The 18,222-nt window shown below is 36.3% G+C and overlaps 1 protein-coding gene across 1 annotated transcript; it reads right to left on the bottom strand.

The window, feature by feature from the left end:
- Nucleotides 1-9,830: 9,830 nt before the first annotated feature.
- On the bottom strand, nt 9,831-15,965 carry LOC106788514 (brain-specific homeobox protein homolog). The gene is made up of 3 exons (XM_014751831.1): nt 14,508-15,965; nt 14,128-14,380; nt 9,831-10,831 (listed from the first exon to the last, which is right to left on the bottom strand). The coding sequence occupies exons 1-3, from the start codon at nt 14,847-14,849 to the stop codon at nt 10,503-10,505; spliced, it is 924 nt and encodes a 307-aa protein (XP_014607317.1). The 5' UTR covers nt 14,850-15,965; the 3' UTR covers nt 9,831-10,502.
- Between the last annotated feature and the right edge of the window lie 2,257 nt (nt 15,966-18,222).

Here is an 18,222-nt window from a genome sequence, read left to right on the forward strand (position 1 = left end):
TCATTCAAATTTTACTCGGATATATAAAATGAATAATATTATATATATAATATATAAATATATATATTGTGTAACGTTTGAAATATTTTAAAAGTGATCTCAAATCGTTCTTACGTAAATTATAAATTTGTTTAAATTAAATAACAAACCCCATCACCCCTTGTGGTCAGCTTAATCTTAAACTAAAATTTTAATTTGTGACAAATTTCTAATACGATTTTCGTAACTCGTTCTTGTTATTATTTTCTGCAATTAGTAGAAGAAAAAGTATAACAAAAGTAAGGAAAACCAAAAAAGAAAAAAAAAGAAAAAAAAAAAAGAAAATAAACAAATATGCATGCACGAAGTAGTAATTGAATGTATTTAAACGAACGAATAAAAAAATAAAGAAGCTATTAATAATAATAATAATAATAATAATAATAATAACAATAATAATAATAATTAGCACGATTAGGAAGAAGAAGAAGAAAAAAAAAAAGAAAAGAAAAGTATAATTCTTAAAACATTTAAACGTTTTCTCTGAAACAACCCTAACTTAAGAATATTATTTATTGTCGTATATTATCATAAACAAAATGCCTAAGTAGTTTTAGCAAGTTTCAAACCCTTCAAAAATGTGTAAAACATCTCTGTGAAAAAAAAAAAAAACATTATAAACTACAATAATAATTAATATATAATTATTATAAAAAAAGAAAGCAACAACACACAAAGGTTAACTAATAACAAAAATATTTCTGCACAATATATTAATACGCAATAATGACGATAATAATAATACTAATAATAATAATAAAATAATAATGACGATGATGATGATGATGATGATGATGATGCATCTATAAAAAAGGGATGTTTATTTTTTAATAATTTTCAATTGTCAGTGTCGATCGTATATAAATGTAAACGCGTATGATAAAACCACACATTCAGTATTAAAAATCGGAATGATTAAGAGAAAAAAGAAAAAATAGAAAAAAAAAAGAGCCTAGCGAATAAAATATGCGGATTATATAAATGTGAATGTAATTAAAATGATGAAAACAAAACAAAGGGGTTGGTTGGTTGACACGATGTAATTTAAAATGATAGAAAATTTGTAAGAATTTAGTAATGTGTATGTGAAGAGTGTCAGGAAGGGTGAAAAAGTGCAGTGGGGGGTGGAGGGTGGATGGTAGGAAATAATGAAGGAAGGAAGGAAGGAGGTTATCTATGGGGTGAAATTGAATAGAAATTATCCGCAAGACCACATGAGAAGACTAATCCTATATTATATGTAACGTTGAAGGGCTGATGATAGTAATCTTGCTTGTGAACGTTTAAAAAAAAAAAAAAAACAAATAATGAAACAAAAAGACCACCATCAAGGTTTTTTTTTTTTTAGCCTAAACGATTTTTGGACCTAAAAAAAAAAACTTTTTTTTTCATTGTATCTTAAACGTCCTTATAGCCTTTTTTTCTATTAAATGTTAAATTTATTATTTCGTTATAACGAAACAAAAAAAATGATGTTTTGTTACTAGAGGAATACCGTGTTTTGCCTACTACAAATATTCTTCTTATAATTATATATATATATATATATATATACGTATATATATATATGTATGTATGTATGTATGTATGTGTGTATATATATATAGGAATATATATGTAAACAAAATATAAATATTATAAATATGGAGAAGTTATTTAATCGAAAAGCTTTTTTTCTCTATTTATCGTCTGCATAAATAAATCCCCTCCCCACACCCCCTCTTCCTCCTGCTCCTCTCGTCGTCACTCAGATCGAAGCCATAATTTTTCTCATCATGGGTATGCGAAAGAGAGATGCATGGAAAAAATTAAGAGAAAGAAAAAAAAACAAATATTATAAATAAATTAATGAGTAAAAAAAAAACTGAAGAAAATTAATAATCAATTTCTTTTTATTTGTTTTTACCTTACACAGCTTCTACTTGATATATATATATATTTTTTTTTCTTTTTCAACACTTTACCACAATTTTAGGAGATCAGATTAGGATTCCAATCCGTGTGCCGCCGGTAAAAACTTTTCTTCTGAAAAATTTTGAATCTACATTGAGAAGGGTTGAAAAGTTCTGAACCTAACCTGGTGAATATCGAAAAGTTCTGAGCCTAACACACGATCAACACTGAACACCACACTGCGAGAGGGTCGTTGAAAAAAGTTTTGAGCCTACGTTGAGATGGGTTGAAAAGTTTTGAGCTTAACCTGAAAACGAGGGTTGAAAAGTTTCGAGCTTAACACAACGATGAACGTAAAACCATAAAGGGTGTAAGATACTCTTGTACCTGGTTCAAGAATAAAGACGAGGAAGAGGAGGAGAACGAGTGGGTGGTGCGAGAGGAGGGGGGAGGGGGTTAGGAAGGAAGAGGTTACGTCGGGTCGCCAGTTATTGTACATTGTCATCGAGAAACAACTCACTCCTTTTGATTGTGTGTAGCACAGCAAAGCCCTTCATAAAAAATAAAAGGCATAGGAGTAGGGGTGAGGGGTAGGGGGACGGGGGGACCTTTAGTCTTTACTACTTCTCTTTAAACGTCGTGATAGAGTGGTTGAAAGGTGAGTACCACTCGTAATTGTGCTGGCCGGAAGAAGAAGAGTTGGTGGTGGTGTTGGTGGTGGTGTTAACCCCCTTCCAACCCTTTCCCGCCCCCCAGGTTAGGAAGAAGATGATGATGATGAAGAAGAAGAAGAATAAGAATAAGAGAAAGTGAGAACAACTACAGGGGAGGGGGTGTGGGAAAGGTTAGAAAGGGTTCTGAAACGGGGGTGTCGGGGGTGGATAGCAAGACGAAGGTAAAATGGAGGGTGGGTTGGAGAGGGTTAGCGAGAGTAAGAAAAAAAAAAAAAAAAAAACAAAGTGGAAGAGTCGAGGCCGCTTTTTATATCGCGCGAAACGAGGACCAAGCACTCGAGGGGCCCAGATGAGAAGTACCATGGCGTATATAAGTGGCCGACTCCGTGACTATCGGCGAATCTTTCTCGGTAATTATTTTTAAACACGTCGTGTAGATACGAATCTCCCTGTTCACAGAGTTTACGTACCAGTGCCAACCCCCCGTCCTCTTATTTTTCTTACAATCTTCTACTCTCCCACCCACAAATCCACTTTTTCTAGTAGTACCCGAACAACTTTGTAAACTCTTAGGGGGTGTGGGGACACTTCTTTGCGTACCTAACTAAATAACAGGACTAATCAGGCCTCCCAAACCCCGTACCAGCACGTACACTTGCAACGCTGCTACTATTATCTTTATATTTGTTTTGTTTGACCTGTGAAAACTTCTTTAGAATCGTGATTTCATACTTAAAAATTATTTATTTAAGCGCTTTTGAATCTTTGGTAGTAGATTTCTTAACCTATCCTATTATTCTTTTCACCAATAAAAAATATTATTAAGTTTAGAACGATTACGTTTAATTGTGTATTCGTTGATAAGAATAATATGTGCAACGTTTTAATGATGCCAAAATGTTCATCAATTCAAATGTTTAAGGGATTCGAATAAAAATCTATAAATACTTCAGACCCTTAGCGATGTGTGAAACGATAAGAAAGAGTATGCAGTTAAAAATGAAATATCATTTTTCTTTTGTTTCCATTTGTAAGATTTCATTCTTTTTTTTTTAAATCGTCCAATCAAATTTCGTTTGATCAATGAAACCCCAATCGTGAGAATATTTATGAATAATTTTTATCGTAGAATCGTTTTGTAAGAATTATTTTGTTTCCTTGTCGTTTGTTGAATATTCTTTATCTATCTTTCTTTGGTGTATATATAATATTGGTATTCTCTGTCTTCCTCTGACTTGATTCTCACCACCCCTTTAGGGGGTAGGCAGGCAAGCAAGCAAGCAGGCAGGCCGGCTTTCAGGGTGTGCAAATCAAATCAAAACGCCCCCGCAGGGTCGTCGACAATGTTATTTGTTAGCGGAAGCGTCGTAGTAACCGGAGGTTGAAACGAGGCCAGATTGGCCAGGGTGATCAAGTTAAACGGCACGTGGGCAGTAATGCCGTCGCCTATGCCACTACCAACCAACCAACCAACCAACTTGCCTTTCCCGTTCTCTCAATTTCTATCAAAGACCCAAACCTCGGAGATTCCCAATTCCGAATCCTTTCTCAAGCTAACTTCACTCCATTGGATTCTCCGATTCTTACTCATACTTTCTAAATATTTATCTACATTTTGTTTCTTTATCTTCTACAAATCTCACACACGATTATTGTCCCAAAAAGTTGCTCAATTGAAATCATATCAAATATTAGAAATAATTTTAATGATCGATTTAATTCAATTTATAATTCAACGTATCAAATGATCTTTCCTAATTTTTTAATCAAACGGTTCATCGTTGTATACACCTAACTTTCACGCTCATATTTTGGATCATAATCAAAATTGTTAAAGTTGAATTGAATGATGTTTCCAAAATACACATACAGTAGTTTCTTTTTGTTTTGTTGTTGTAACAGTTGAATAATATTTAAAGTTAGAATGTATGTATAGAAGATTCGGTAGGATTTTCTCAGGATGGAAGAGTACTCCAGGGTGGATTTATCTGGAGGGTTAGGTTGGGTTGGGTTGGTTGGTTGGTCGCAGAGCTGTGGATTGACACGCGCCGACGTCTTGACAGCTTGTTAGCCTAACGGCCTAACTCTGTTCATAGAACACGATGCGCTTGAGCCTCTTTACCGCTCTTTAGCTTGACATTTCGATTCGCGGGAAGAACGTTATACCATACTACTACCATTTCAAAACCCTCCACCCCACCCCCCACCACCGATCCCATCCCCTTTCCCAACTTCCATTTACATCACACTCGTATCTCACTCTCGAATTAACCCTGTCGCTCGCGTGTTTTATTATTCGCGAATCAGAATCGAATGAAAAAATTCGCATTGTCCGTTTTTTCAAATTGGAAAGAATTATATTTTCTATCATAAACGATCGATTATTTTAATCTATCCGTTTGAATATGAAAAGTGGTTGTGTATTAAATTATAAAACAAAATAATTACGTTTATAATTGCGTTTATCAGAAAAAATCATATAGGAAACCGAAAAAAAACTGTGTTAACCTAAATCGTTCAAAGACGATAAGAACAACCTCTCGACAGTAAATAATAGATATTGAAAAAAAAACTGATATGTGTACTTATGTATGCAAGTAAGAAGTTATACTTCTTTAACGTATACCAAAACGAATATAACCTCAAAAATAATTTCAATTTTCCCGCGCATTTTAAATATCGACAACTTCGTGGTGTCGATTTTTCGGTCGCATTTAACTAAATTTACGTTTCCAAAACGCGCCGAAAGAAAAGAAAGTATAACATCAAAAAGAAACATAAAGACTGTAATAATCTATCGAGTGATCTCTAAAATCAAGGATCAAACGTAAGTGATCCCTTAAAGCGATACACCGGTTGGTACCATATGGTTCGTTACTCAGCTTACGCGCCATTTAACAAAGCGAGAAGCAACAAAGAAGCACATGAACACACAGACACACACACATACACACCCCCGCGCGCGTATATTATACTTACACCCCCGATATTTGTGTTCTTATATGGGGAAAAAGAGTGATGACGATGAAGATAGGAACATGATAAAGATAAAAATATATAGATAGATAGATAGAGAATGCGTGAGAGAGTAATTTCGTTTGATATAATTATGGTGCTGTTCAACGTTCGACGCTCGTCGTCGTCGTCGTCTTTGGTTGTGTCCGTACGTTTAATATTCGGGGCCCCCCTTTTCGATCTTCTCGTGTGATGTACGCGCCGCTACTCGACGTTTTATCTACGGACTATACAGAGAAGAGGAACAGGAGTATGAGGATGAAGATGAGGATGAGATGAGGTGAGGTAGAGGATGAATGGAGGTGGGGGGGGGCTAGAGGTGACGTCGAAAAGCGACACGAAGGGGTGAAAGTGAGAGAGAACAGTAAAAGAGAGGGATGCTGAACAGAGTGTATGTATGTGTGTGTGTGCGTAAGAGAGAAGATATAGTAGTCGTCACCTATACGAGTCACAAAAGGGGGTGGGAAGGGGGAAGGGGGGGTAGGTTAAACTCGTAGGTGAATGCATTACACGTATCTAGAGCCACGCATATCGGTACCCGAACCCCTCCGACGGAAAATAATGAAAGTAATGGGAACACGCCCACTGCATTTAGTCCGCTCGACCCAACTACCCCGCCTCAACCCCCTCCCACACCCGTACCTTCCCTTCTCAATGTCCAGCTTCCCCTCCTTCTCACACCACCACCCTCTCATCCCTCTCTCTTGATCTCTTTGGTAGAGGGTGCGTGTTCGCGCGCGCGCAACCCTCTTCCTCCTCCTCCTCCTCCTCCTCCTCCTCCTACTGTTCCTCTATACTTCATCTATCCCAACCCTCAACACGTACATACACATAAAAGCAACCAACCACCCACACTGGTTGGCAACCGTTCGTCATTGGCACCCTGGTCGAAGGCCTCCGCCGCGTAAGGCCTCGTTCATCCCCCCAACCTAGTATTGGCTATTGTACCTGCCACTTCATTGTCTTTTATTTCATTATTTTCGCCGCATTCCGCTTCGTCGCTTCTACTCTTGGGGGAGGACACGTCCCCCGTTCAACAATTCTTCTTCTCTCCCTCATTCTCTTTTTCTATCTCACTTCAATCCGCCTATCCTTTACCCTTTATTTACGTATCGTAATAATAGACGTCTTAACGGAATGTAATAAACGTCATAAATGGCACCCGTGATCTTATTAATTTGCAGGCTACCTGCTAAGGTAACCAGCCAACCCCCCCATCCCCTGTTGTCTCTCTCTCTCTCTCTCTCTTTCATCATTATTCTGTTTTATATTTTCTTTTCTTTTCTTTTTTGTTTTGTTTTTTTTACATTCTCTTTTCATATTCTCCTAGCGGCACGCGCTTTGGTGAATATATTTAAAAAAAAAAACATTGAAGTAATACAACCCCAGACAAAAATAAAATGATTAATAACGAATTCTGTAATACGTTCGTTATTTGTTTCCTCCTCTTATTCAACATCGTTCCCGATATAATATCATACACGAACGCTAATAACACATTTTTACGATAATAATACTACTATTAGTACTACTACCCTTTTTAATATGCTTTGATTTTGGTTAATCACATTTTCGCGAGAACAAATTAAAATATAATGATTAATTTTATATTTCTTTGAACGATTAAACTATCCCAATTCTAATTAACATAAAAACTATTTCTACAAATGTTTTTTATCAATTAAGAGACTTCTTGATTATTTCTCTTGCATTTTCTATTCCTTTTTTTTTCTTTTTCAAACAATTTAAACAACATATTAATTGTCTCGGATTTAATTACAAATGCTTGTGGTTAAATTTCAAACAAATTAAATAAGAAAAAGTCGACCACAAAGATCACGTTGAGACAGAGAGAGTGTATGTGTGTGTGTGTGTGTGTTCCGTAAAGTACAGAACCTAATGCAGAAAATCTCAAGAATGACGTATCATCGTCCCAAAGTGTATTCGAGAACGTGCTTCGTGATTTCGTCCGATAATACGATTACGTTCCTCTTCATTCCTCTCTATCTATATCTACCCAAACCTTGTTCTATCATCCTCCACTTGGTACGTTTGTCGTGGGCCCATTGGGATGAAGGGTCGAGGGTAAACGTCAGGGGTGGAAAGGAGTAGTCTATAGTGCTAGTATCCTTCTCTCTCTCTCTTATATAACTACCCCAACTACCCCTTTTCTCTCTCACTCACTCACTCAACCACCCCAACCACCCCTTCTCTCTCTCTCTCTCGCTTACTTCATTACTCTATACACACAGAGAACCCTAAACCAAGAGAGAGAGTGAGTGAGTGAGTGAGTGAATAAGAGAGTGAGAGAGTGAGAGAGAGAGAGAGACTGAGTAGCTCTGCTTGCTCTGATCCCTCGCAATTACTTCCCATTATCTGGGTATTAGGATTCAGCCGAACTGGAAGCACGGCGTATCCCACAGGCTCCGCCTATATTCTCGTCCTCTTCTTACAACCAACGGCTCGTCCTATCTCTACTACCACACTACGTGACAGGACACCCTACCCCACCCAACCCCACCCCCCTTATCTACCTACCTACCACATCTTTTTCCTAGTCAGGTTCACCTAACCGAATCTAATGTTGGCTCTAGTAGCAACAGGTAGCAACAAGATTTTCTCATATCGATGATTGTCATTATTATTTTCATGATTCTGATCGATAAGTTTCTAATCGATAGTATTATGCTAAAGATATGATTGTTTCGAATAATTTGATCTTAAATGTTGTAAGAATTTTCTTCGTTTTCGGTTTCGAAGAAGTGGTGTCTTTTTATCAATCATCTATCATGATCATAGAATCCTTTGTATAAATTAGATTACTAATTGAATCTTGAGAGAAGGTAACTGTTGTTCCTTTGACTATGATTTTGTCATTATTATTTTCATAATCCTGATCGATAACATCAGGTATTATGCTAAAGATATGATTGTTTCGAACAATTTGATCTTAAACGTTGCACGAATTTTCTTCGTTTTCGGTTTCGAAGAATCCGAATCATTATGATCACCATTATAGAATCCTTTATAAATTAGATTACCAATAAAATTTTAAAATAAAGTAACTGTTGTTCCTTTGACCATGACACGCTAACTCACTCGTTCTGTTATTTTTTTTTCTGTTTTATTTCAACGACAACGATTATTGTTACGAGGTCGAATTTTGTCCAGCTGGTAAAACACCGAGCATGAAAACTTACCTTTATGATTATTAAAACATACATCGTACTATTCTCGTCTTATTCATTTAAACATTATCATTTATTATTTTAAGTTTGATACTTTTCTAATGAAACCACGGTTCAGGGGCTATGGGGGAAGGGTTGGTGAACGTTTCGGTCATTTAACGTTTCCTTTGTAATCGTTAAAGGGGGTCCATGGAAAATGTCTCGAACGTTGTAGAAAATGTCAGGCAATTAGTGTGGTTTCTTAAATGTTCCCTTTTTTTCTTTGGGACATCGTGAAATGTCAATTGGGGTTAGGAATGGGTCGGGGGGGAGGGAGGAAGTTAGAATAATTCAAATTATATTGCAGTTAAAGTATCGAGAATCATAAAACAAATACTATATATATATATGTATACTACTTGACTTAAAAAAGTGTCAAACGATTGGGTATTTGATTAAATGAAGGAAGAGACACATGCTCGGCGTCATAGTACGACATTTTTTAATTCCAACGATAACCGCAGGCTAACTTTACACTTCGCTATAAAAAGTGACGCGAGAGGAGGACTAGCTTGTTGTGTGTGTGTGTGTGTGTGTGTGTTTTTTTGTTCTTTTTATTTTCCCTTTTTTTTTTTACTTTCTTTTCTTTTCTTTTCTTTCGTTACTTCCACTTTGCCAATTTAAAAAAAAGTGTCGCTCGAGTTCGATATCGGCGAGTGATTTTCTTTTTTTTTTAGCAGCGTTTTCATTCAATTTCCACCGATGGAAAAATCATCTTCCGACTGAAAAAAAAAAAAACAGAACCCTACACCCCCTCCCCCCGTTTGTCACGAACAATCCCATCCCTTTCTTCTCGAACACACATTTTCTTTCTTTTTTATTTTTTGTTTTTTAGAAGAAAAATCCCTCCCCTTTTCCGGACATGGCACAAATTGATTTGTTCTCATTAATTTGATATTTTTTAATATTTTATTTAATATTATTTATTTCACATTCATTCGTTCATTCATATTCATTCATTCATTTATTTTCTTATCCTCATATCTTTCACTAGAGTTTGTTTATTAATCATTTTTCCCCTTGTTTATTAATAAATTGTCGTTTAATTTAATTCTATATTCCGTGTGATATTAAATCCCTAAATGATCGATCATTTTTTTTTTGTTTTAAGTGAACTTTCTCTCAAAACTCATGGATTCGCAGCATTCGTAGATTTAAATGATCAAATGTTTAATCCGAATATTTAAAACATTATTTTTCACCGCACAGAATTGAACCTTTTCGTGTTATGAACCACGACGAAGACGAGATATTATTATTATTATTATTACTATTATTATTATTATTATTATTATTATAATAATCGTAAGAAAAAAAAATTCCGATGGATAGCAGCACGTCAATTATCTCGCACCAATTATTTCACTTTTATATTATTTTTCCCCAAACCCCCATGATCCCCTCCTCCTCGAGGGGTAACAAAACAACACCATCATCGTCGTCATCTCGAAATTTATCAAGTTCATGATGTGTGTGTGTGTTTTTGTTTAATTTTCTTCGAGAATTAAGACGAAAAAGAAAAAGTTGAAGAAGAAGAGGAAGCTGATAGTTGAAAATAAGTAGAAATAGAAGTAGAAATGGAAGAATTAGCGATAGATGTGTGTCCAGGTTGAAAATAATTAATCCTCGGTTAGAATTCATCAACGTAGAATTCTCAGCGATGCTGTTGACGTTGTTGAACGGCATGCTGGTGTTGTTGTTGTTGCTGTTGTTGTTGATGCGAAGATTGATGGGAAAGTGTAACAACAGAATGGGGATGCGAATGTTGCGTCGTCGTTTGATGAAAGGAAGGTGTCGATGAACTACGTTTGGGCAGGTGTAAACTTCCGACGCTCCTGGAAGGTGATGGTTCCTCATCTTCCCCAAGGATATCAATTTCGTCATCATCGGAATCCATTGCTGCATCACTGCTTCCTCGTGATTCTCGACCACCATTACCAACACCAACACCACCGCTGCTCAATGAGAAGTCCACGGGTCTTTCTGTTGATAATCAAAAATGTCGTACGATAAAATCAATAATTTGATTATGAAAATCTATTATATTGTTTAATTTAATCCTAAATTTTGGATATATTCGGATTGGCAACTAAGTGATAAAGAATATTTCAAATTCTTTTGTGCCGAAAAATATAACTTCATTCGATTAGGTAATGTAACTTTTTTTATTCGATGACCTTTTGTTATCGTTCAGGTACTGAAAATCCGCAATCACTTAGTTGTCGACCTAATAATTTTAAACCCGTTCACTCTTACGAATTATATCTCAATTTTCTCATGCAACAATCTACCAATATGTGACTTGTAAATATTTTATTTCAATTGAAATTTACTATTTAATCCCACAAAATATTCGATTAATATTATTATCGTATTTTCTAATTATCAAGATTAATGATATATATATTCGAAGACAAATACTGAAGTTAAGTCATGCAAAAGTTTAATCAAAATGAAACCTAACTTCATTATCAAACAAATAATTGCAAAGAAACAAATGTTTCATGATTCCCATATAGATTCGTGACATTTATTTCATGATCGTCATCGAAGTTATCATATATATCATCGTATTGAAATATCTGTAAGAGGAAACGTTTTAAATATAACAACATCAACGAACGTTTGATGTATGAGTACATCATTGATCGATCCCACAGTTTCAAAGAGAGTACGGGACGGGAGTTAATCTGAGGGAAGACAGAAAAGGGAGGAAGAGGAAGAGGATGAGGATGAGGAGTAGGAGGAGGAAGAGAAGAGAAGATGGGTCGTGATCCGAGCAATAACGTTGAATTCGGGCGTAGTCGTCGTGGCAGCAATTGGGGGAGGTAACTGCGTCGCTTTTCGCTGCTATAAAAGGGGGTAGGGGTAGAGGGTAGACTGTAGAGGGGAGGGGGCTAAAAGAGAAGTGAGTGAATGACAGAGTGAGATAGGAGGCTTTATGCACTCAATGCACGATTCTAAAATCGGAAGGCAGAGCCGCATCAGCACCGTCCTAACCTCTGAGTCCTCAAGTTACTCCGTGTCTTCCTCTAGCCAAGATGGCTTCTCTCGTTCAGTAGGAAGGGCTAACGAAGTTATCGGAGGCATCTCCTTGGTAGCGAGCTAAGGGGGCACCAAGTAAGAACAAGAAGAAGAACAAGAAGGATAGAAACGTGGATGTATTTGTATTGGTATATATGTGTTGGGGGGCTGAGTTAGTGGGTATATGAGTGAGGGAGGAATGGGGTAGGACAAGTCTTGTCTACCACTTCATCTTCAACATCTTCAAGACGCTACCGGATACTTTAAGAAGTTCCCCCTCCCCCCTTCTTCTCTTCTCTTCCAGTTTCCCTCTATCATCTCTACCATCAAACCCATCTCTCACTCACTAACTCACACACTAACTAACTAACTCATTCTCCCTTTTCCTCCTACTCGTTTCTCGATTCCGGTCTTCGAGAAAATTAGTCAATTATCAGCTAAGTGCTCGACCAGACCTATATTCTCTCGATTGTTCGCCACCGTGATAAGAGGACTTAGAACCTACCGGCCGCCGTCTGAGTTGTGTACCAGCATACACCTGACCCAATTTCATTAGGCTAGCCTCGGCAACTGATACGGGGAAAAAAAAAAAATTGACCGATCACAATCGTCAATTGAAATGATTATTATTATTATTTAAACCGCGAACGATGTAACTCTTATTTTTGTGATGGTACATAATCGAATTAATTGTTCATGCGTGTCAGAGAATATATCGTAAAAATTAGGACCAACATTTGTGAACATTCTTAAAGATCTTATTTGGAATTTGTTTTAGATCGGCAATTGAAATGATTATTATTATTATTATTATTAAACCGTGAACGTTGTATAACTCTTACTTATTTTTGTGATCGTGCATAATCGAATAAATTGTTCATACGTGTGAGAGAATATATCGTAAAAACTAGGACCAACATTTGCGATTATTCTTTAAGATTTTATTTGGAATTTGTTTTAGATTGGCAATTGAAATTATTATATTATTATTATTATTAATTAACCGCGAACGATGTAACTCTTATTTTTGTGATCGTACAATCGAATTAATTGTTCATACGTGTCAGCGAATATACCGTAAAAATTAGGACCAACATTTGTGATTATTCTTTAAGATCTATTTAGAATTTGTTATTTTTTTTTTTTCTAATCTCTTACGGAATGCAAATGTCTTTATCTCTCTCTCTCTTTCTCTCTCAGTAGAGTTTTTAACAAAACCGATATTAATTCATTAAAGGTCAAAACGAGCGTAACGGTTTCGCACAAACATTCTACTTACTAACGAGGAAATACTTCAACGCTATATTCCCAAATTGATATATCAGTTTAACCAACATTTCGTTCCCCCCTTCCTACCTTCCTTCCTTCCTTCCTTCCATCTCCCACCCCCCATTTGCCCCCCACACCGTAAACCCCCCTCTTTTTCTCCAACTATCTTGTTCGCGGGTTATCATCGTGTTCCTACTATCACCACCACCACCACCACCACCATCACCCGCGTGTAACTTCATCGTTGAATTTTCCTCTTGTATAATATAATTTGGATGTAGTAACATTGTTAGAGCCCATACACGATTGCGGGAAATTCTACTATAGATGGCGATCATTATCTAGGTACCGCTAGTTAATGATTACAGTTCCTCCAAGCCCCTCCCCCCTCCCCAGCACCACCACCACCACCACCACCACCTGGGTGGGTTATGGTCTGGTTAGTTAAGCCGAACTTGCGTAATTTATTGTCAGTGGAATTTTGGTTGCATTATATCGTCATACTGGTCCATTATTACGATGGCTACGGGAATATTTAACACGCGCTAAAATTCTAAAGCTGACCGAGTAAATGGCAAATCGATCGTAATCGTAGCACGAACCCACAACTCCCTGAATACATATACGAAAATCAAATAGAATCAATGTTAGTATACTTCGATTATTCTTCGATTCCAATCGAGATTACATTAAGGGGTTACATGGATAAACAATAGCATATTTTCAACAATTTTTTGTTCTATATAACAAATGGAATCCTTATTCAAACTTTTTATAGCATTTAAGATAGATATTTAAAGAACATTTTCTGAAATATTTTAAACTCAGCCATATTGCGATCACATTTTGTAGGGTTTGGTTTTTTGTTTTTGTTTTTTTAACAACAACAAGAATAAAAATGAAAAAACTTTTCGATTAATATAACGTGTAATAATTTTGATCTAATTGTAAGATCAAATGAAAATCAATTGTTAAAGTGTACTCACCAGCTGGCGATGTCACCGAACCGGATTGCGTGCCACACTGTTGTCCGGACGATTGTATCCCATTACTATTGGAATTGGTGTTCAACTTTCGTAATTGTTTCTTATGTTTCATTCTTCGGTTTTGAAACCATGTCTTAACTTGGGTCTCCGATAAATGCAACGCTGCTGCTAATTCAACTCTTTCCGGTGTACTTAAATACCTCTGAACTTCGAACCTGGCTTCCAAACCAGCTAATTGTTGATCGCTAAACACCTAATCAAAATTTCAAATGAATGTTCATATTATTATCAATGAAGATTAATAATGTTATGTGTTTGAAATTTGTGAAACAGTAAAGAGAATATTGAATCGAACATTTGATAATTATTATTTTATTTACCGTTCGTGCTTTTCTTCGTCGACAATGTTTTAAGGCAGCAAGTTCACCGACACCAGGTACCACACCAACCCCCATACCAGCGCTACCAAAAAGTGGTCCCAAAAAAAATGCAGCAGTGGGTGGCGCCGACGGATAACCGGGCAACAAACTGGCGAATTGCTGATACTGTTGATGTTGTTGACCATGAGCCGAGCTAAGATGTTGATGATGAAGTTGATGATGTGTATGGGGTGGTACGCTACCACGACTGAGAATATCCTCGATGAGGAATGATGTCCGACTTGCGGAGGTACCGTTTTGTCCAGGATGAGCTTGGGCTTGTTGTTGACAGGTTGATTGCATTTTGATCAAATTTAATTTTTTTTTGTCCAAATGTATAAATCCTGAACTAGTCTTGGAAACTTTGTGATCGTGGTATCAATCCCGTGTATTTACAGATTACACTTTTTTCGGTAATAATACTCGAATGGTATGTTACACTGATGTTCCCATGTTTTTTTGATACTTGTTTTCAATCACTTTTAAAACACACTAGGACACTGTTGTTTATCTTCGATCACTTTTTTCGTAAGAGCAGTTTTCGTAAAAAGAAAAAAACCAAAACCAAACACGTATCTCACTTGAGATCGAACGAAAAATAATTAAATAATCGTTCCGAATTATTTGAAATAATTTTCACGTTCGATTCGTTGAATAATTCCAAAAAAAAATGTTAATCAATGTCTCTCTCAAAGATTAAACGAAACGATTTTGATGATCATCATCTTTTCGTATCGTTGCACAAACAAACAAAATTTAACGAACAATCAAACTTATGACACACGAAAAAAGAACGATGAAGAAGTAGAAGAAGAAGAAGAATTACACTCGAATAAGAATATAAATAAAACTGAATAAATCCGTCGAATAATCTCAACTTGAATAATACTTAAACAAGTAAAGAAGAATTGCAGGATTAACATAACAATCTCACAAACAATGAACAATAACTGTTAAACGTTTGCGTTGATAATTAATCCCCCACGCGTATCTATCTGATTCACAAGTAATAACTTATAAATCAATTAATTAATACGAAACACGATGATTATTAACCAAATGATGACAACGACAAGAACAACAACAACAACAACAACCCACCACTCCGTTATATAACGAAATGATGAAAAAAAAAACAATAAATGTATATTATTTGCCACGTATAAGAGAGGAAATGTTTGTTGAGATAGAACAGGGTTAGTCGTTTGTCGTCGTTTAGGGAGTATCGGTGCGTGATATCCAAGGAGATTCGAAGCCCGATATCTCGCTGCTGGTGGTGCAAACCCCCATAGGAAGGAAGGAACGAACGAATGAAGGAAGGAAGGAAAATCAGATTTTGGTGGTGGTGGTGCTGGCACCCTTTTCGCATGGAGGAAACTAACCCCCAACCTGCCTGCCTCTCTTCTAACGACGCCAAATCGTATTGGTTGGCGTCGCGACGCTCGTAGTAGCTCGGGGTTGGTCCCAATCAAATAAGTGGGCGTGGTTAACTTGGAACGTTGCCATGGTTACGATCTCGCGTCGCGAATCATCCCTCCAGTAGTAGTATTCCCTACACAAACCTATTCGATCTATATATTTGTGTGTGTATATGTATGTGTGGGTGGTTGTGTGTATCAAACGACGGGTTCAACACTAGCCCCAAAGGGTGCAACAGAGATAAAGAATGTGAGATGGAAGATCGAAGAAATTCCAGCCCTTCCTTGAAAACTACCAACCCCAAACCCCCCGATCAACCCTCAAAGCTGTTCGCGCGCGTCTTTCCAACCAACCCCCTCACCCATCCTCCCCCTTTCTCCTCGACACCCCTTTGAGCTTCTTCTTCTTCTTCTTCACTTCTATTTCTATCAGTTTATTCGCCATTCTCTTTTACATCCTATTTTGATGCCTACTCATATTTTTATCTATCTATCTATCTATTTATCTGGATATCTAAATATTTCATTTTTCTTTCATACACACGTGCACATACGTATGCATTTTATCTTGAGAATCGTCGTATACAATTCACCGATCCGAGAAATATACAGAAAGGTAGTAGCTAGATATGTTCTTTCCTGTTTATACATTCCAAAATATGGATTTATATGTTTAGGAAAGGGACACGAATAGAAATATGATATATAGAAGAACGTTACGCGAATGCCACCCTTTCGAATACGATCGTCGTTTTTACAAAAGTTATATTGAATTTTCTTACGAACGGAAGGAATGCATTCTTGAATCATCGATGCATTCATTCATCCACTCACTCACTCACAACGCATCCCTATCTGCGTTTTGTTCTTTCAACACGTAAATGTGTGTGTGTGTATATTTATTTTTAAACACAATAAATTTCTTCTCTTCCTCTTCGTGAAATATTTACAAAGAATATAATTCATATCAATAAGAAAAGTATATCTTACGAGATTAAACAAATTTTAGGTGGTAAAAATTTGGCAAGTGAACGAACAAGAGGAGGAGGAGGAGGAGGTGGAGGGGGAGGGGGAGGAATACGATTTGATATATCAAAGGAATAAAATGAAATAAAAACAAAAAATGTCTGCTTGCTTGCTTGCTTTTTAAATGGTGTCGAACTTTGCGTGAATATTTGAGATTCGCGAAAGCACGTAGACTACTACTACTACTACTACTACTACTATTACTACTACTATTACTGACATGAGTCGATAGGACTTCCACCACATCGAATCTTCGATACTAGAGAGAAGGGAAACGGTACGCGTGGACGAACAGAAGCACGAGATTAAATTACTTATCCGGTGGTATATATGGTGCTTTCTGAACGGCTAGCACAACGCACCATGGTTGCTGTGTGCTGCTGCTACTGCTACTACTACCTATATGTGTGTGTATAGGTACATATACGTAACACACATTAATAAAAGTACATACATACACGTACAAAGGATCAAAGCTTTTCTTTCTATTTGATTCTTTTTTTTTTTTTTTATTAAATCTTGAATATAACTATTCATTCATAATACTCAGTAAAAAAATTATTACTCCTCCCCCATCCCACACCCCATATATATATATATATATAGGGAATTCATATAATAATATTTAGAAGAATGATGAAATATACTTAAGATCAAATATACATACAATGTTTTTAATGTAATCTAAATGTTTAATACTTTATTTTTGTTCTTTTTTCTTTCTTATTAAATTCAACTTAAATTAACGTTTAACTTAACGAACCGACAAAAATGATGTTGCTAATTAAAATAGGATAAACGATCGATCGGAGACCCTTCGAAAGGTTCGTATTGAAACTTGCCGAATTCACAGCTAGCAGCTCATCATCATCATCATCATAGTAATAGGTGATTGTACTGTGGTAGGATCGTCCTACAACGTCGTATTTCCCTTTAACAAGTCTCCCGGGACGTTAGCAAGCAGGAGAACTAGCTAGCTCGTTCGTTCACGATGAAAAACATCGTTGAATGCTTGTTTTACTATGGTATTTTCACGACTCAGTGTGTTGATGCATCAAACGCGTGATATAACAAAAAAAAACAAAGCAAAGAAATAAAATGTGGACAAATACAAAATCGAATAGAAGAAAAAAGTGATACAAGGAAGTAAATAAAAAAAATAAATAAGAAAGGAAAACAAAAATGAACAACACAATAAAATAAATTTTAAAATAATAATACTATTAAATATT

This window comes from Polistes canadensis, unplaced genomic scaffold, assembly GCF_001313835.1.
Source record: "Polistes canadensis isolate GaletaPanama2010 unplaced genomic scaffold, ASM131383v1 scaffold_142, whole genome shotgun sequence".
NCBI classification, from domain to species: Eukaryota; Metazoa; Arthropoda; class Insecta; order Hymenoptera; family Vespidae; genus Polistes; species Polistes canadensis.

Coding starts and splice junctions, on each gene's coding strand:
- LOC106788514 (XM_014751831.1), bottom strand. CDS start 14,849: ATGCAATCAACCTGTCAACAACAAGCCCAAGCTCATCCTGGACAAAAC. Junction 14,381..14,507: donor GACGAAGAAAAGCACGAACG/GTAAATAAAATA, acceptor AATTTTGATTAG/GTGTTTAGCGATCAACAATT. Junction 10,832..14,127: donor TTCGGTGACATCGCCAGCTG/GTGAGTACACTT, acceptor GATTATCAACAG/AAAGACCCGTGGACTTCTCA.